The sequence below is a fragment of the Gallus gallus genome, chromosome 9 (assembly GCF_016699485.2).
Source record: "Gallus gallus isolate bGalGal1 chromosome 9, bGalGal1.mat.broiler.GRCg7b, whole genome shotgun sequence".
Taxonomy (NCBI): domain Eukaryota; kingdom Metazoa; phylum Chordata; class Aves; order Galliformes; family Phasianidae; genus Gallus; species Gallus gallus.
The window spans coordinates 339941-361076 of NC_052540.1; the positions used below are offsets into that span (position 1 = coordinate 339941).

Sequence of the window (21136 nt, forward strand, 5' to 3'; positions counted from 1 at the left end):
ACTTTTTTCCCCAATCTAACATCAGGCATTTGACTTGTGTAGGACGGCAGCTGCTCCAGATTCCAATACTCAATGCAAGGGAAAAAAAAAAAAGTCCAGAAATATACACAGATTCAGCCAATCTGAGGTCTGAATCATCCTCTAAAAGTGCCTGTTCACATCTGTTAATACACTAGTTAAGAAAAGGAATGGACTTTAATTTTAAGTGATTCAGTCAGACACCTACAGTTAAAACAGCTGAACGTGGGCCTAAGCATCTACTGTTATATCCAAAATGAATTTGATATTAGCTGTGCTTTGAAGGTGATTTTAATAGTTCTTTTTATTGAGTGTTGGGTCAGTTTTACTTAAAGGAAAATCAGGTGTGCCTTCTGAGTTTGGTGCAACGTCATCTTGAGTTTTACTACAGTTTTTAACATTCACACTTCAGTAAGAGCATGTGACAGACACCTCCTTTACCTGTTCTTTAACTGGGGTGTTGACATTTGATAGACACTGCTGGCAGACAGCCAGAAAGGATTTCACAGTTTTTCTCAATACCAGCAAGTCCTCCTAGAACAAATATTCAAAAGGGATATGTAAATATTAATAAAAGGTTGCTAAGAAAAAAGCATAAGAAGATGGTGACAATTTCACACACTCAACCCTATGAGCTAGTGAAACAAAGAGAGGTCGTGTAAACGTATGCTGAGTAAAACAAGTCATTAGTCTTCAGATGAATGGTACAAGGTTTCCCTGCAATAAATACTAATAATAAAACAATACATCTCCGGGTTACAATTATCTGTATTTTATATTGGATGTAAATTATAAATGCTTTAGAAGAAAAAGATCAATACATCGAGCTCAGCCCACCTGGTGGTTTAAAAATCATTTTGTATGCAGATAAATCAACAGGAACAAAAAACATCAATGAGCAATCTCCAATTCAACAAAAACGTTATCCTAACTGCCTGCAGACATGGGAAACGTGAAGGCACATGGCAGAAATTTAATGACATGGGGAAGAAGGAAGGAAGGAGGTTTGTTGATATAGAGAACAGAGGATTTGTGGGTAGAAAAAATAAATATGAAAATATACATAACTTAGCACCTATTTAAATAATTACTCTGTTCACATTAGGGGCAAATTCAACACAGAGAGGGAAACAGGAACCACAAACCACTAAGACTTATGTTATCCTCAAGTTTTGCCAAAGAGGATCAGCTTTGTCAGCATCGACTCACAGATTCTTCTACTCTGCATTGCTCAGTGATACCAGCAAAGCCCCTGCCCTGTCTGCCACCTGTCTGGCAGCATTTCTGACATGCATCTGCAGCTGTTTCAAAGATCTTTTACCTCCCTGTTTTCACCTGAGATTTTGTGTAAAGAAGGGATCTAAATTACAGCCATTAATTCTCACTGAAACTGCTGGCCTGTCACTACTGCTGACATTTTCTGCATGTTATCCACTTGTATCTGCTTTCAGATAGAAGACATGTCCTACAGAACATCCAAACAAAATCTAAAGATTCCATGTAGTTGTATAATCAACATTTTACCTGCCAAAAATTCTGATTTTTGATTTTGCTGTCTCTTCAGTCCATGTCATTTCTCATTTCTAGTTTTAGCTTCTTTTATTGCATCCTATCATAAGATCTCATTATTCCTTGTTTACTGAAAAGCCTTTCTGTGGTCCATATGTTCTTTCTGTACTGAATTCACAACAGAAGGTGGGTATGCAAATGCACCTAAGCAGCCCACAGGTTCCTAGATCTCTGAACCTCTTGATTTTCAAAAGAGTAAGAGTGGTTTTCTGATCTAGACTCTAAAGATCTCTAAGCTACATCACCTTTTTACTACTGATCATTTTTCTCTCTTAACATAGGCAAAGATCTCTTTCTGCAACTGCATTAGACTATGATTACATGACCTAGAAGAGACCAGAGGTACCTTATAAGTGACAAATCTCTAGTGATCAGCCTTCTTGTTCCCAGGCATGCCTTCTATTTGGCTGCCTCTGAAGCTATTACATTGGCACGATTTCCCAATTTCAATTTTTATCAAATATATTAACCACTTCTTAGCTACTAAATATGAATTACATTAAATACACACACTCAGCTGCAATGCAATGTGATATTAATATCTTACAGAAATTGGTATTTCAAAATAGTGTCTTCATCAGTCAAAAATACAACTTTCTCAAGTTTATTTGATCCTTCTGGTCTTTTTTGTTGGCCATATTTGTTCAGCCTTGTACTGACTGTTTTTCATCAGCCATCCTAAGAGCTTACCTAGCACTGATGGCAGGCTTATCAGTTTGCTGTGACACGATCATCTGGTATACACTTTTAAATATAGGTATTGCAATCACTTTCATTTCTATCTATAGCAACTACTTTCTAACATAATACCCCCTATTTAAATGCTAATGATTGAAAAGAGAAACTGAAACCTACAAAAAATCCCATACAAAAATTGAGAAATTGAATGTCTCCCATTTTTCTTTCTGTCGAAGTCTGAGTAGCACCTAGCATACAGTATTCATTATCCTCTCTTGATAGTGCAACATTCAACTTGAAAAGTACAGACATCAAAGGAAAGCCTCACTGAACAGTGCAACAAAGCCATATGGAATTTTCTAAAATTAGAGAAATCCCCAGACTGCTGTAGAGTGATAATGTGGTTTTTTGTTTGTTTGTTTGTTTTTTAAACAGAAAATGGTATGGAAGAAAACAATTATACTTTCAAGTCTTTTACCATTCTAAGGCACACAGCCAAGGTTCTTGAGGTGTGATTACAAGAGATGCTGGCTTCAGCAGAAAAGCTGGCATAAAATATGTACTGTCCTTTTGGTTGCTAGGCTAAAATCATGAAGTCACACTGTTAACTGGATTACTGAAGAGACCCATGATGAAAATAACTCACTCTTGAATTATACAACTAACATCTTAAAATGTAATTAGTACATGGAACGAGAATGAGCCACTAAGAATGAGGACTTGAACTGATTTTGCCACCAACTGCAACTGAACAACTGTTTGCAAGACTTATCTAAATTCTTCAGTTATTTTCTAGCTTGAAATAGAAGGTTTTTTCCCACCATTGAAGTCAGTGAGAAATGCTGCAGTTTTGCTAGTTATTGTTTTTATTCTTATTTTCCAATTGTCTTTCCTCTAAACTACTTCTGTGGAGTATTAACTCACTTCTTTCAAACCCAACTCTGACCAACTTCACCACGTTAGCATTCAGCTCCTCTGCAGAACACAACCCAACCTATTGCACCTCATGACACTTCAGCATTTTGGGCTTTCTTTCATTGTGTCCACAGTAATATGGAAAGCCTCCGAGCCACTGCATTCTTCCTTAAATTCTTTTAAAATCCTCTCTACTAATTCATCTGCCTACTAATCACTTAGTAATAGCTCTGCATTTGGCTGATCTGGCTGCAGCTCATTCAGAACTGTTTCACCTTTGACTTGCCTATGAATGCTTGTTCTATTCTATTCTTGGTTTTTTGTGTTTTTTTTTTTTTTTTTTTAAACTGTTCTAAGGCTTTGGATTCTATTCTTCTGCAGATATTTCCTTTTCACTACATACATGTACAGTGCATAATTCAATGGTCCCAGGCACCTGGTTTGTTGAATATGTGCAGAAAACTAGATGGAAAAAACAGCAATATAACCTAATACTTCCCAACACTTGTTTCCCAGGATTTCAACTGACATTTTCAACTGATTTTCCTTTGAAACCACCTTAAGGCCCTTTTCATGTGAAGAATAGTTTTTCTCTAGGACATCACAGACTGTTCCCGCAAACAACACAGTATAAATCTCTTCCCCTCTGTACTGTGCTGCCTACCACAAAGAGCACTGCTTTGCTTAGCAAAAGCCCCCAGTCATGGCCTCAGCCTCCTCTGAGCTCTACAAGAGCAAGTCCAGTGATTAGAGCAGTGGGCTGAGGACGCTTCAAGCCTTATGCTTGTCATCCTCACCCACTGAAACCTTCCTTTTATACTCATCAGTGTTTTCTGTAAGATTTTAGACACTAAAACAATCCCATTCCTTCCCCTCCTAACCAATCTCCAAGGCCATTTTGAAAAAAAAGTGTTTCAAAATAACTGCCTCACCTCTATTAAGTCTTCAAGTTAATTGGAGGAATTGTATTTGGCTGAAAATCTGGACTTGCTTATTAGTTTAAGTAACCAGTAATTATAACTATTCCATTCAAATGTCTTGAAAACATTTACCACTGGTATTGCTTTTGTAAGCACGGTGATTAAAACTGTAGTGTGCAAACAGTATTGCACAGCGTGAGGGGACCAACAGAGAGTCCTCCTGGTAACATGGTCTGGACAAACAACAGCTGATATGATGAGAACATGAGTGCAGCCATGCATGTGAACAGAACAGCCAATATGAACTGTTCTGGGGGAGTGTTTGTCTAAAAAAAATGATAATGCTGGGAGGAAAGCTAGCAGTGGAGTCTGCTTAAAACCACCACATTAAACAGTAAGCAGGAGATTACCAAGAAACTTTGTGAAAAGTCACTTTGAAAATAGGTATAACAGAACCATGAAACACTGTGATGATGGAATCACCTTGGTGTGGAACACAGTGGCACCTATCGCTGTGATCGCTGCCTAGGCCTGGTTGTGCACCCTTCCTGCCAGCAGCCTCAAGCAGCCTGCACTCAGCTGAGGGACTCTCAACACAAAGGACCCACACCTCCAATACATATATATGACTTTGCAGACACTTTGCATGGCATGTGAATTAACAGACTGCAGCAAGTGGCATGGACACACATGAAGCTGGAGCACCCTCCTGTCCAACAGGAGCCATGTGATTTAGATCACAAGGTTTTCCCTGCCACACGTACAAAGCCTACAGACTAGCACACCTCGCCTCACGTAGCCAGCCAGAATCCAAGACATGCCCAGCAGCTGCAACACAGAACGTTCCTCAGAAGGCAATGACTGTGTTCTAGGCTTAGGCACAATGCCGACCACAGTAATCAAAACAGGACATTTCTTTTGGAAGAGAGGCTGTATGTCTGGAAGAACCATCTGAATATCAGATACGTAACAACTTCATCCTACAAAAGATTCTGTTCCCAGTTGTATCTCCCTGGTTGTCACAGAATCAAAGAATGGTTTGGGTTGGAAGGGACCTTAGAGATCATCTAGTTCCAATTCCCCTGCGACAGGCAGGGACACCTCCCACTAGACCAGGTTGCTCAAAGCCCCCCATCCATGTACAGGCTGACCCCAGATCAAAATTATTAACAAAATCATTCTCAGTTTTGAGCTGTGCTCAAACAACTCACTTTGAAAGAGCAGCAGACTAACTACTATTTGTGAGTATGATTTCACACAAATGATTCAGCTAGCCATGGATGAACATTTATCTACCTTTCATCAATCTCTACCTTTGATCTCTCAGTCTGAATGCTCAAGGGAAATCTTAAAAGAGTCTCCTAAACATGAGCCTGGCAATAAAAATTCATAAAACTGCTGGGTACAAAACAAAGAAGGGCTCAGACAAATTAGTTTTACAGTCTACTATGAATTTCTCATGTTTGCAACAATTTCTCCCCACTAGCCTTCTCATGTCTCACCTATCTTCTCTTCCCTTACCACTATTCAGCTCCTACTTCCCTCCTGATAACTGTCCTATCACCTCTCCTTCCCTTGCTCCCACGCTCCTATAGGTATCAATGACCCTCCTATTTTCCTTTAGAGACAACTTACACAATCTGTATCTGTATAGAAACCATGAGAATGTTCTCACTTTGTACTGTGATTTTCTGTTATTTCAAACTTGAAGGGCTTACATGCCCAAAATCCTATCTAATTTTTACAGCTATTATCACTGGTCTACTAAAGATACCACCTCAGCCTACAAACCATCACCTTTATGTGTCCTTAGATTATTACAGCTATATAGCAAAGTATGACTAGAAAGCTGAATGGGCCTGCATATTAAAATCCTGTGTCAGAAATACACCTTTAAGAACCTAGATAATTAAAAAATGCTAATGAAATACACCATCCCTCATTCTAATGTGTTTTCTATTAAAGTCTTTGTCTTCCTGTACATCTTACTTTCAAAGTGATTCCCTTTAATGCCTGCTAACTCATAAGCCTAAATCATGGCAAATAGCCACGGGCAAAATGATCTCATAATGACTTAATGGACAGATATACTGCATCTGGATTTATTTTCACTGTCAACAAATGAAAATTAAAAGTTTGATAGAAAAAAACAGAAAAAAAAATGCTCCAACAACATCAGGTTTGTGGATTTCTCTTTAACTTGTTTCTGCTGTGGGCAGGAAATTACACTTATTACTATAGATTTCATACTTTAATTTGGTGTGTTACTTCTGGAAATGTCCTAAAAGATCAGACAGTGGCCTCTAATTGAGAAATTGCTATGGAAAGGTTCTAAAAATACTAAATATAATGATCAAATTACATGTAATGTTGTCCTTACTGCATTACACTTGTATGCATTTGCTTTTTATTAGTAACTGTCACTGCTAGTAACCCTTTATTTAGCAACATGAAGATGTACCTAAAGGGGTAAACAAGGTAAACGTACATAAATATTAAGCTATATGTGATGTACAAACCACTAGTACTGCTTGCAATTATTAGATAAGCATTGTTAACTTTACCTATCTGTTCATACTAGATGTTACATTCAAATTAAATACGTTCAGTCAACTAGTATCAAGTCCTGGTAAAGACAAGCTTCTGCTGTTCATATAGTTTATTCAGACATACGTATGATACTAAATACATCTTAAAATACTAAGCAAGTCAAAATGCAAACATTTTCTATCAGCTTCACAGTGTTATAAAATGACTGTATACTGCGTGGAGTTGCAGAGAATCAGGTCTAATGCCTGTTAAGGTAAGTTCTGTTACAGCAAAATTTGTGTGATCAAGTGTCTACTTACTTTGGAAGGGGAACCTTCAGTGATTTTCACCAGCTGCCAGAGAATAGAGTAGTGCGAACACTGCAGTGCCTGAACAACTATCTGTAACACAGGCAACACAAAGAATCTAAGCATGCTGGAAATAACAAACTGTAAAGTGTATGTAAAATGTATAACATATTTTGGGGACAAAAAAAAAAAGAGCAGCTCTTAGGAAGTATTTTCTGTTTTTGTGGACATCGCTTTCCTTATTCAGCTTAGTGCAATAAGAAACTAGCCTGTTATGAATGGAAAATTTACTGTGGTTAGCTGGGAAACAAAGCAGAAAAGAAAATCGTGCATTAGAGCACAGTAATGGGTGTAATCACAGCACAACAGAAGTACAACGCAATGCCCACACACCCCAGTTTGAAAATATTGGTTTAAATACCTCTAAATCTTACTGCATGACTAATGCTGTCTAGAACACGTAGTCCAATTAAAAAAAAAAAAAAAAAGAGGAGAAAGTAAACATTTCATCATGGACAACACAGGACAAGTGTTTGTGATACCCACAAAAGCATCAATGGCCTCTTAAAATTTCAGTTCTATAACAGGTGCTAAAATTTCCAAAACCTTTTCAGCATGAAGGTGCTTCCAATGGTTTGTGGTTCTGTGTGCAGTAAATCAAGTTTGTAACACCTCTTAGCTGCTTCACAAATTACTTTTCTGAAGGATATTACTAAAGGTGCCAAACTATTCCTGTTCAGCAAACTTGTGGTCTGTGGAAAGAAATACTAAGGAGAGTTAAGGTTTCAGAATCTTTTTCCTAACACCTCAGAGAAGTAATCTGGGATGTGGCAATGAGTTGGGCTACGGAAGTCAGTCTCTACTATGGCTCCATCTACTTTGACCAAACTTGGCTGTGAGCAAAGCCTCAGACCTCCCAACACTTTCTTTCTAAAAAAGGCTTCTAAAAATAGATAAGAATTGCATGATTTTTCTTCCAATTAACAGCTGACTTCCAACAGAAATGAGAATATAGCTTAAATACTACAGTAGGCAGTCCGCAGTTTAAGCTGAAATAGCATTCTGAGAGAACCCGAAATGTCTCTGTGCTCAGTGGTCCCTTTATTAAGAACGCTAAGAAAACAGAGGCCCAAATCATATCTACTGAAAGAACCTCACTGGTTGGCCAGCATCCTTGCTACGTGTTTTTCTGGTTTTTATAGGCACTCATCTTGCCTTCAATGCACAATAATTACAATAATTTGAATCACAGCCAAGGTTTACAAACTATGGGTTCCTGTGTAAAAATCATGATTTGTGCAGCACTTGTCACAGCCAGGGATATGAGTTACTCCTTGCTTTAAAATGAGAAAGGTGAAACATGTAGCTCAAAATCACACTGAGTAAAAAGGAAACAAGATCAGATTTTCCTCCTCCTGAAAAATGTTTAGCTGCAAGAATAACTTCATTCAAGGTTCCATGGTTTTCCTAATTAACTGATGCCTAATGCATTAATTTCTTGACTATCTCCATTATGAAACTCCGGTAAACACTGAGTCCCCAAACAATGCAATGCACGTGTTGCTAACAGTACCTGTTCTGGCATAGCTCCATGTTCAATTCCAGTTCTTAGTAATCTGTAGCAGTTACTGAACAGATCCCATTTTGTGAGATCATGAGCACTAGAACAAGACATAATAAAGAGAAAGAGATTAGTTGTGTTCCTCAAAACTCCATATTGCAGCAGGAATATAGTCTGACCTGGCAGTTCAGTAGGCAGCTTGGTATTTTTGCAAAACAGAGACAACACAGCATGCTGACAAGCCAGCTGCACAATTAGTTCACACCATGTTAAAACCAGAAGTTAGGCTTTTAGATGATAGAGGAAAATGTCTGCCACATTGGATTTTTGTCGGTAGGAGATAAACTTGATGCATACCATGCAGCTTTACATGTTACTTAAGTGTAGCTACAAGCTCCTTCTCAGCATTGCCCTGTAAGTCATATTTCCTGTTGTGTTCTACACATTGACAGAATTTCAGAAGGCACTTCCCTGGCACTGCAGCAGAAACTGTGGCCAAATTGCAGTTATACTGCATGACTAATTGCTCAACAGTTACATAACCTTCTGCTTTATCATTTGGCAAATAACCGTACATTATCACTAAATATTGAACACCCTGAAATATCCAAACTAAGAGCAATAAACATGTAATCAAGACTGAGGTCACGTTAACCATTTCTTCCATTCAGCATTTCATGTTTCAGCTGTACCAACCTGATTTGCTGGGAAGAGAAATACAGATGAGATTAGCAGCAGAAGTTTTAGTCTTACACACCTCAAAAGCTGATGTTGTAGGCTGGTAGTAAAAAATGGAGAAATACTAAAAGAAACATACAGTAACCTGAAGAATTATTTTTCACAACAGATTTAGGTTTTGCAGTAGAGAGAAACTGAGAAAATTTGAAACTGTCTATAAAGTGTTTATAAAAGAGCAAGTCCCCTCAATATAATAAAAAGATGACCAGGTAATTAAAATACTCACCTTGAAGAGGGGATGCTCTGATTGATCTGTCCAGTCTAAATTAGATAAAGCAGCCTCATCCATCTGGCTCCCTTTTATCCCAGTACTTTGGTCAGTAAGATATGCTCACTTTTCCTATCTTCTGCTTCTGCCCTGTCTTGAAGCTGCCTGACTTTGTTTAAATAATTAACTACCCTGCTCAGTGAGAAAGAATATTTCTCTGGTTCTGAGATGAACAGACGCCGAACCAGTAGCTTCATGATCTGCTGAGAACCCAAGTATGAAATCCCTTCCCAGTCTGGACTGTGTTGGTCCCACAACATGGAAAACCTCTCTGATAAAAGTTTCACGGCAATCTTAACACTTAATGTCCTTCAACTGAGAATAAGTGAAGTACGCACTCTAGAGTTATGCTATTAAGCCAAGGGGCATCTTAATTTCTATTTAAGATCCGCGAGTAGAAGGAAAACAATAGGAAAATCTAAAACAAAGCAAATTCTGGAGTGTCTTGGAAGTAAGGAAACAAAACGTTTTATAGACAAATTACAGACTGTCAGGGAACTGCCTCTTACTACTGATACTAAGCACAAAGATTCTGCTTCAGCAAATCACGAGGCTGCTAGTAAGGCGGAGCTGTACCTCCTTAATTACAATATTGTAATTAAAACAGTAAAATCTCCTTGGTCTCCAGAGGCAGGTATCTGAATAGATTATTCTACAGAGAATATGAAAGAAAAACTGGTGTCATGTCTGCTTTTCTATTGCAGAGCCCTTCATGTCAGGGACCGGTGGCAGCAGGTAGCCCTCACTGCCCTGGGGGCACCTTAGCTTTTAGCTCAGAGCCTGGCCTTACAACAGTCCTCTGGAGGAGCTTTCCAGCTTCCAAAGCTGAAAAATACAGCTAATAGAGATTATCACTGCAAACTTCCTTGAAGAAAAGCTTCCAAGCTAAATTCAGGCATATTCTAGTTCATTTTTCTCTGTTTTGAACTATTCAGAAATCAAAACTATAGCGAAGAAGATACTGTGGACACAACTCCATCCTTCGCAGAGGTTCAGACCGTGCAACACAGAGGCTCCAAGAATGACAAGTCATATGACACAGCATTTTCTTGACCTTTGTCATTTCATTGTCTTCGTGGAGTACAGAAAGCAAGGCCCAACACCCCATCAAAGGAGGTTTCTTTTCATCTCTATGGTAGCACTGTCTACTGGGGCGTATTTCTACTAGAAAGGAGTCAGATGAAGTGAAAGAATCATTTCCATAGCGTTTCTGAAAGTGTGGAAAGAAACAGCCTACAGAAATTCCTGTTAGATAAGGTGATCTGTCCACCCTCAGACCTTCTCTCTTTTCAGAGCAGCACAAAGTAAAAGAAGCAATACCTTGGGTTACAAACAGCTCTGCAAGATGCAACCTTAATTCTCTACTGAGGTTTCATTTATCATCATGTCTTCTTTTTCTAGAGATAATAAACTTCTGAATAATATAGTCTGAAGGAATCTGATATGACATATAGTTCAACTACTGTAAAGTTACTGTAGTCATTGCCTGGCATATTGTGTGAAGTCAGCATGGAGCAGGAAGGAATCAAATTCTGTATTATATTTGAGGACTACTGGGTAGCGATTCCAACAATCCTCATTTCTAAATGTGAAACAATGTTCTATGCACAGGACAGCGTGAAAAGAGCACATTCAGAGGAATGGAGCTGATGTCTCAGTTCCATGTGTCTTGCGTGGAATTACCGGCAGCAATTAAATAACAAATGCTGATATAAAAATTGCTACAGCACTCATATATGAAGCGTGAAAGCTCAGCTGAATTAAGCCTGAGTTGGAATGGGAAGATTGTGTCCTTATATAAAAGCACAGAAATAAATGCTATGAACATCAGTGAGACCCTGGCAAAGAAAAGAGACTTAGATATTTACCCTAGCTGTCCTATTCAGAAATCCTCAAAAATTTATTATTCCATTTTGAAAACTTGAAAGGAAACATTGTAATGATGAATTTTATTTGTACTGAAATACTGATATCCTTGCTTGATGGAAAGCTATCAATTAAAAAGTGTGCTGCAAGCCTTTCGTCAAGTAGCTTTCTGGCCTTTCCAAAACATCCACCTCCCATTGCATGTTCCACTGTTCCAGGATGCAGAGATAGACAATTTCTAGTACTGTGACTAGCTTCATTAACAAACTTGATTTATATTAGTTTAAGTGGAAGAAAATTGGGTAGCAAGTATGATCTACAGAACATCTCCCCTGATCTTCAAAGCTTTTTAAGCTAATTCATTCCCACATGAAAATGCACAACCTTTCAGAAAGAGGATTAGCTCAGACTTGGGAAATCTCAGTACAGAAGCTTTTTGGAAGGCTTTTCTGATAATCCCTGTCATGGCTTTTCCCCACTTGCTGGGTTTCTTTCTCCTAGAATATGAAGAAGCAGCAATGATGAAGGAAACAAAAGAAGGTACAATTCCTCTCACTGGAAGAAGAGTGGGACTTGTTTCTCAGCAAATGTTTTGCTTTGTCAGTGCAGCTTTATAAGACCTGAAAGGTATCAGTTGTTAGCGTATAATTTCTTCCATTGTCTTTGGCTCCTAGCTGATGATGGATAATGACGGTATCAGGCAAGAGCCATCAAGATGAGAACACTCAATGCAAGTTTTGAATTAAAGATCTTAGCCTCATAACTGAAGCTTTGGCAAAAAGCTTAAGATTTGTGTCGTTTTCTCCAGTGTGAACTACAGCTTTCACCAGTCCTCTCAGGGATGACAGAAGTGGCTCCACTGCGTTACCAGGGAGACCGAAAACCTAATTTGCACATCAGCCTGCTGCAGTACAGAAATTAGTAATGATTTTACGATCTCTGTAGGACTCCTGTTGAATGGAAACAGAGCAGATATTTCTGAATCATCTCATGCAGTGATCCAATACAGGATTCAGGACAGGTGAACACTAAGCACAGAAAGGAAAGAGAACCAAAACTGCAAATCCAAATACACTAGTGTAAAAGAGGTGGCAGAAGCAAGATCCTCTCTAACACTGTATCACTTCTGGCTCTCACACATCTGCATATGAAGCTTTCCTACATGCTGACCAGAAGCAATTACTTCCTACAGCTGGTATAAGGGGAAGATTAGGTCTTTGTGCTACACAGCAAAATCCAGACAACTGAAGTCAATTTTTCCAGGTTGCTCTACAAGTCATTAGGGTGCCAATATGCCTAACTGAGAGCAGCAGAACCCTGGGAAGATGCTGGCTGGTTCCAGCACTCTGGTACACCCTGCACTTAGTGAAGGAGTTTCTGTGCATCTCAGGTAGTTAAACCTTCCTAAGTCATGCAGGAGAGTATGACTTTTGCAGTAAAACACTCATTTAATGCAAAGGAGGCTATGCCATTTGCAAATTAAAAGTAGTCGTTAACTAACCAATAACAGCAATGAATCTGAAGAGTAGTTTGGATGGCACCGAGAAGTGCCACCAGTCATTCATCAAACTTTGTTTCTTATTTTAGACCATAAGTGTTCTCATTTCTTAGCACCAGATCTCAACTGATACTTGTTTCAGTGACCATAAATTTTCAAGGGAAAAGACACATACTTGTGAAAAGAGGTTAATCTCTTCAATGTGGATAGCACATTGTATATGTCATCATCATCGGCTTCTTCTCCCTGAAAATGACAGAAAATCCATGAACATAGTTCAGCAAGCCAACTGAGAGAACATTACTGAAGGGGAAGGAACTTTTAGGTTTTATGTTGACCAAAAAATACGGTCCAAATTTTACAAGGAATTTTATCTAGATTTCATTGTAATACTTAAATAACTACGACATAGCATTAGGAAATAAGCAAGATCATCCAAAAATATGCAGCAGTATTACAACGTTTATATTCAAGCAAGTATCTTCCAGTAGTAGAAACCATTTCCAAGATAAAACTCTTAGTTTTATCTTACTTTACAGAAAGGACTGAACTGCAGTTTAACCACAAGCTAAAGAATGTGCCAGAAGAACACAGACAAATGTTTATCTGCAGATGTCAACAGCAACTATTTCAAAACAGTGGGAAAATTCCTTTGTTTTCTTATCCTTCATTGCTGTTCACTGTTAGACGCCGTATTGCATGACAACCACGTTGTACAGAATGACATACATTCAGCACTGGATGGAAGGTTTTGTCTTCTGTTATTTGTGTTTAAGGTGGACATTTTAAAATACCATTATTCCAATATTAAATTGAAAATCAAGTGGAATTAAGGTAATTCTGAAACTTAGTTTTTCCAGCAATTGTCTGAAAGACTAAATCCACTTAGAGCTATTCTTCTCCATTTTGTTTTGATCAATCAATTGCTTTCCAGCTATAGGCCAACAATTAAATCATCTCCCTGATTTTAGATGCAAGTGCCAGTCAATGTTTTTCATTATCAACCTAGTGGGAAGCCATAAAACAATGTTATACTTGCTTGATTACAAGCATACAAATTTGTAAATAAAAAATCTCTTGGAAATTAGGAAATACACTTAACTAAAATCAATTATTCTGCAACGAATCATTCAGTAGAGAATATCACAAAGGCCAGAGTTTCTTTCCCTTTTGATTACTCTCATTTTTGTCTTCACATCTTTCTCAGTGTCATACATATATTTTTATTTCTATTTACTCTGCAAATAAGAATTTACTGCTTTTATTTACTCTTAAATGACCAGTCAGTATGCATGTGCCATATTACTTAAAGACAGAAAAAAGTTTAATTTATTTAATACACAGTTCTAAGTCAGAGACTGTAGCTTAACTTCCTATAAAAGTACATCACAAGTAAGTGCATCTACCACGATGCATGACTTTATGAAGTGTAGAAAAAGATCTATGCAGACCCTAAGTTACTTTTAAAAATCAGGAGAATTGGAACAAATTAAGTGGTGCTACACAAAGCTAAATTTATGTAAAGCAAGAAAAAACAAACCAGATTTACATCCTTATTCAATGCATTCTGTCTTGTGCATATCTTGTAAGTAAATCCCAGACATCTCCAGGTTTCAGTTCTGTATCTTTCTTTCTTTCTTTCCAGAGCTGTTTCAATACGCCATAATAAATGTTTGACTAAACCCTCTCCCATTCAAGACATGATCCAATTTTCATTCTACAGTCAGCGTATCCATCTGGGACTACTGGAATTATCCCAAGCACTAATGTAAATGCACTTTTCTTTGCATTTTTTCCTCAGCTTTCAGCAAATTCATTTCACGTGTGAACTGTTTAAATAATACACTGAATTTTCAGAGGCGGGACTGTCCCATGGCCTTTGTTTTACAGCATCAGATTTAACGCTAGTCTAGGGGATTTTCTACATGGAGAAAGGGCTCTGAATAATTATGATAGAGTTGCTGCTGCATTACCTCTTCACATGGATAATTTCATGACTTGGTAATAATGTTTTTCTGCAGTCTATCATAGTGCGTTTTAGGTAGTCTAGCTAAATTCATTTTAAGGAAACAAACCTCCTGCAGCAGATCCTCTACAGAATGGTTAAATCGATCCACAAATTCATCAATAAGTTGGCTGTGTGCTATATCAACTCTGTTCTGGATTGTATATTCTTCACTACAGAGTATGCTGTAGGTTTTGCTGCAGGCTTCGAGAACATCCGATTCCACATGCTTTTCCACAACAAACTTAATTTGCTTCAGTAAGGCATCCAGATGCTGTAGATTAGAAAAGAAGTTCAGCTCTTACCTTGTCAAACAATAAATCTCAAAAAAAAAAAAAGTCACATCATACAACAGGTTATATTACTAATAGCCAGATGAAGGCACAGTACAACAGTGATGAGATGCTTTAAAGGAGCCAGCATTACTGTCCAATGTACTATACCTTTTCCATTCTGCCAGTGCTATAGATTTCCAGATCAAAATACTGAGGGATTTGCAGGAGATTTGCAACCTTCTCTGCATCAGCGGAATACTAGAACATCATTGAAACAAAACAAAACAGTGAAGTAAAAATAAACATCTAAACCACAGAAGGAAAGTTTAAAGTCAGTTGTAAATACCAGTGAGCAATTTTTTTGGTAGAAAAATATACCTTTGATAGCAACATAGGAAGTGCAATAATGAAATGTTCAGTCAATTTATTTCTGTCGTCTATCTGTGTTTTTCTTTCTTTTGCTGTCAAGACCTGCAAGCAATCAAAGATAACTACAGTAAATACAATATCTGCATATAGCATTCATTAATTTCTCCGAAGTTGATATTTCCAAGAAAAACTCATGCAAGTGCATTTTTAATAATCAAAAGAGGAGGGAAAGACATTGAAAAACATTTAGACTGAGGAGTGATTAAATGGGAGGATCACACGTCCTAAGAAGCCATAATTGAAAAGGAAAATATCATATCATCCAGCCTCACACTGTTGTTACACATCAACATGTTTTAGGATTGAACTTTAAATATAACCCAAGGCACTGGAAGTTTTGTTACTGTTTCCACATAAATTGAGCCCTAGCTTTCACACATCAAATAACATGCTAATGAAAGACCTCAGGGCGAACTGAATTATAATTCAGAAAAGCAAAATCAAACCACACTGTAACAGTGATTTTCATTAGCAGATTAACGGCCTCATCTCTAAACTGGAATGTGATTCTCAGTGAGAACACGCATTCAAGCTCACAGAATTCGTTTACAAATTTCAGTGACATTTACTTTGAGGCTATGAATACTATGATTGCAAAAACTACTTAAAACAATGAACATACAGATAATCAACATAGCTTCTTAAAAGCTCAGAGCTGGCCTCTTGGCTTCAGAAAAGGAGATTGGTCATGAAGAATACTTTTGAAAACATGTAATAAAATATTTACATTATCTAAAGACTTACATTTATCCAAGTTGCTAAACTGCACAATAAGGGTTACAAGCCGAAGACAAAGCGAAAACTATTTCACAAGAGTGTGAGTGCATGATTAAAAATCCCATTTCCGTTCAGAAAATATGCTAATGAGATCATGAGAACACAACAAACCTCTGCTGACAAGTCAAAAGAAACTTGCAGTTATCACCTCAAAACTCATGTTCTAACTGAAAAGTAGGAAAAGCTAAATGTCATACCTGCACCTCACTCTAAGCAAGAAGGAACAGCTGGAAACAAAACATGCTTAGATGACAGGCAACCTATTGGGTAAGCATCCAAAACAGCCATGGAAATGAAGGGGAGCACCTAAAGATTTGTCACCAGGGTAAGAAACCACTTCCACAGTACATAGCAGATAGATGGACGTACATGCCAGCAACTGCAGCTCCTCTACCAACTCACAGAGCAGCACCACCCACGTCAGCAAAAGCTGCTAGCTCATCAGAGGGCAATGCAAATGCAGCTATCTACTCAGACTTCACCTTATAACAACCCAGTCATAATCTGATGACCAAATACTGCTATTCAGAGGTGCTATTAATTAAGCTGGATCCCTAGGGATGATCTTCACACTATTTCGATCATCGTTTAGAAAGTGAAGCTTATTTTTTACCTTTGTATAACTACAGACAGTGAAAATCTAAGACTAATTTTGCTGAATTTAAGTCAACTGAAATGTAGATCTGAGAGAGAAAAATTACAGACAGCTTACAGTACCATTATTTACTGCTAGAAATAGAGAATACAGATGTGAAAATGTCCTTAAATTTAAAGATTATTTGTCTACTGGAATGGCTTAATGCTTTTGGTAAGGCAGCAGATGTTTCAATACACATGTACATTTCAGTAAGTGCTTTTGTAGACTGCCCCCTCATCTCTGAAATGTTTTAATAAATCAGAAATTTCTTAGAATATTCTTTATAAAGCAAGGTACAAAAAACATGTTTAAATTGATGGCTTCCTGGAAATTCTCCTGGGATGCTGCTTTAGGACATGAAACTAACCTACTTTTAGTACATAACAAATAAGGAGCTAAGTAACTGTCTTTAGTTTTGCCATAAGGTGTGATTAGTGTGTCTCTAGATTTCATCTAAAATAAGTCTGTGTTTTTATTTATTAGTTATAACTATTCAGAAGAAAACCTAACAGAAGTACCAAATGTTCACATGGTTTTATTTCATTACAGTCTAACCTAAGAGTAGGTCTAAGAAAACCAGACAAATATGTTTTAGAAGCCGAAACTGTACTTATGGAGAATGGAAATGAAAGCCTGTTCATTGCCCCAACCTTGTGACTTATGCTGAAATGCTTAAAAGAGCATAACTAGCCTTAGGAATGGAACTCAACTGATGGAGAGCCCCACACAGTCCTTGTATAATAAATAACAAAGGTATCTAGATGGCAATATAAACATTATTTTATATTTCAAAAATTTAAGGGCACCCAACGAAAAAGATCCAAGTGGATGGATATATAAAATCCCAGAAGTACTCAGGCTTGAAGGAACCTTGCAGAGTCCCAGCCCCACTCCTCCTGCTCAGAGCAGTCAGCTCTATTCATTGAAAGAAAACTCAAAAAAAAAAAAAAAAAAAAAGACATTTCCAAAAACAGAATATAAAAATCATATAGTGGTTCTGGTTGGAAGGGATCTTTAAGATCATTTAATTCCAATCCCCTGCTATTGGCAGGGACATCTCCCACTACACCAGGTTGCTGACATCTATTACTTTCCTTCAAAAATGTGCATACAAAAAACTGATTATAAAAAATTCATTTTTAAGTGTCAAAATATGGTTTTATAGAAAAGTATTTTGTGTTAATATATTAACACAAGTAGTTCTGAGCTACCCATTAGAGTCCTACTTACTCTTTTGCCAGTGCCTCTGCCAACTGGAGGGTGTGCTTCAGCAGCTTGTCTGATTGTACACACCATCAGCTCAATCAGAGCACTCTCCTGACGGTCAGACATGGCTATGGAGAAAAAAGAACAACAAAGATCAGCTTTGATGATGTCGGAAAGAAATCTTCAAGAAGACAAACCTGGGAATGCAGTTGTAAAACACAGGGAATAGACAACAAAAGAGACAATATCCTTTTGCTCAGTTTATAAAACCAAGGCTTGCTTGCTCGCTCTCTCAGTTACCTCAAATTGAGTATGCCAGAATTGAAGTTAAGTCTAGAGAAAGGCAGTCTGGAAAAATGATGAATGAATAGGAGTAGAACAAAGATCTACAAAATACTGAGTGGCATGGAGGACAGAGAGGGACTGACTGTTCACTGTCATTTCTTATAAAATACTCTCACCATCATGAAGTATTAAGTACTTCCAATCACATCTCAAGGTCCAAACCCCACTAGGCTATACAGAAACCTAAATGAACCAGTGTGCCAGCTCTTTTCCTAAGGAAATCAGCATACACATAGAAGGTACACAAGTGTAACAGGGGAATACCAAAAGGCAAGATGCTGAAACACAGAAATGACTAGCACACCACACAAGGAAGCAGTAAGAGTGCACTGTTATTTCTGACAACCTAACTGCTGTGAAGGTGTCTGGAGAAGACTCCTGAAACATAAAGATCTTTAATGACATTAGGAAATCTTTGCCACCAATCTCCCTGGCTAACTGACAAAGGGGATACACAATTAATTGTGAAAAAAATCCCTCAATTTTTTTTCTTTTAAGAATTCAAGAGGGTTTAAAATTGTCTGCGAAAGCCCCATATTTAATATCACCTGAAGTTTTTGTTTACTCAAAACTGTTAGTTACTTAATTTACTAAAATGTTCATGTATACACTAGTCATTTGCATGTTCAGACAAGAATCTTAGCCTTTAATGTTAAACAACACTACAGCAGACTTCATGAGATGAAAAATGCGATATAAAACTACTTCTTTTGAAGCAGAGTGCATTAAAAATGGATTAAACTAAAATCTAAGTTGTACTTTCTTAAATATGCTTTCTAAACAAATCACAACATAAGCACTTCTATCTGCCACAGTGAAACACCTTTTTAAGTCATAACGAACAATAATGTGCAATATCAGTACAGTAGAAAGGCTAAACAAATACCTTCTTCTCCTTGAACTGGCTCCTCCAAGAGCAATTCTGTCATGCATTCCCAGTCTTTCAACAGTTCTTGAGAGCTCTCCCACAAACTGTCCACCAAATAGGCTGCATGTTCATGCAACTACAAAATCAAAAGCACTGGTCAGTACAGTGTTCAGGTACAAGCAGTTGTTTCTCAGCTGTCACAATCATTATGACATGGACAGTGTCCACGGGCATGTATTCTTAAATTAGTGGGAAAGAAAATTCAGTTTTAAACTCACTCTGGAAGGCTTTCTTTCATCTGAATGATACAACTGTATGACAATGGGGATATGCTTTATTGGAAAATGGATAAAAAACAAATGGAGCTTGTCTTTCAGTAAAGTACCTTCTTTGTGAAAAATCTCCAAATTCTGATTTAGAAGACAAATTTCCATTTTTTCACATTCCTACTGTGTTATAAGAAGAGATGGTGAGACATGATACCAGGAGAAGGCTATAATACATTCTTTCTGAACAGGCATTTATTTTTCAGTGCAGAACATGGATATGGAAATATTTTTCACTTTAGTATAACATCCAGTATTAGAATGAATGGGACAAACAATAACAAAATGAAAATGTGTGCAGTGGTGTTCATATTACAACTAATTGCTGAAAAAGGAAAACACAATCACAGAATGAAATCACCAAGGTTGGAAAAGACCTCCGAGATCATCTAGTCCAACCATCCACCTACCACCAATATTTCCCCAGTAAACCATGTCCCTTACCACCACATCTAAAGGTCTCCTGAACATGTCCAGGGATAGAGACTCCACCACCTCCCTGGGCAGCCTGTTCCAGCCCGACTGCTCTCTCAGAGAAGTATTTCCTAACGTTCAACCTGAATCTTCTCTGGCGCAAATGGACTAGAGGCCATTCCCTCTAGTCCTATTGCTAATTACGTGGGAGAAGAGGCCAACTTCCAACTCACCACAACCTCCTTTCAGGGAGTTTTAGGGAGTGATAAGGTCTCCCCTGAACCTCCTCTTCACCAGACTGACTCCTCACAGCTCCATTGCCCAGAGCCTCAATGTCTTTCTTGCAGTGAGGGGCTCAAAACACAACACAGTACTCAAGGTGTGGCCTCAGCAGTGTTGAGTACAGGGGACAATCAACTCTCTGGGCTTGCTGGCTGTAATATTTCTTATACAAGCTAGAACGCCATTGGTGTCCTTGGCCACCTGTGCACACTGCTGGCTCACGTCTAGCTGAGCAGTGACAAACAGCCCCAGGTTATTTCTTCCACACAGTCTTCAAGCCAATCTGCCCCAAGCCTGCTGCAGTGCATGGGGTTGTGGCCAAAGTGCAGGACCCAGCACTTGGTCTTGCTGAACAAGGCTGGTTTAACAACACAGTTCAACCAATACATTGATAACCGAGACAGAACAATTGCAATTTTAGGAATATGGTAAATCCAAAATAAGATACTTGATATTTGCAGTGGAAATCCTAACGAACTCAGGGGGTACAGAATTAATGTCAAATTATTTTTAATTGCAAAAAATGGCTCTGTGTGAATGGCCACAACTATTCTTAACTGAGCAAATGATCCACGGACTTCTACTGATGTATAACTCAATCTCTAACCATCATCAAAAAGTAACAAGCATAACATGCAAAGCCGATTCGTTTGCCAGACATGGGAATGACTGCTAAACTGGAGAACATAGAAGATGGTGCCAGT

At 38.0% G+C, this 21136-nt stretch overlaps 1 protein-coding gene across 15 annotated transcripts in view; it reads right to left on the reverse strand.

Moving 5' to 3' along the window:
• Positions 1-21136, reverse strand: part of STAG1 (stromal antigen 1) — a 182312-nt gene that overhangs the window by 43898 nt on the left and 117278 nt on the right. For all 15 annotated transcript variants that reach the window (XR_005862323.2, XR_005862321.2, XR_005862322.2 and 12 more), the window contains 9 exons: positions 19429-19546; positions 18222-18325; positions 15527-15619; positions 15317-15406; positions 14944-15147; positions 13044-13114; positions 8511-8598; positions 6950-7030; positions 460-552 (listed from right to left, as the gene is read on the reverse strand). Coding sequence is in view for 12 of the 15 variants with exons in the window: in XM_025153521.3 (XP_025009289.1) it covers positions 460-552; positions 6950-7030; positions 8511-8598; positions 13044-13114; positions 14944-15147; positions 15317-15406; positions 15527-15619; positions 18222-18325; positions 19429-19546 (942 nt within the window). In the remaining 3 variants the exon portion in view is untranslated. The remainder of the gene's footprint in view (positions 1-459; positions 553-6949; positions 7031-8510; positions 8599-13043; positions 13115-14943; positions 15148-15316; positions 15407-15526; positions 15620-18221; positions 18326-19428; positions 19547-21136) is intronic.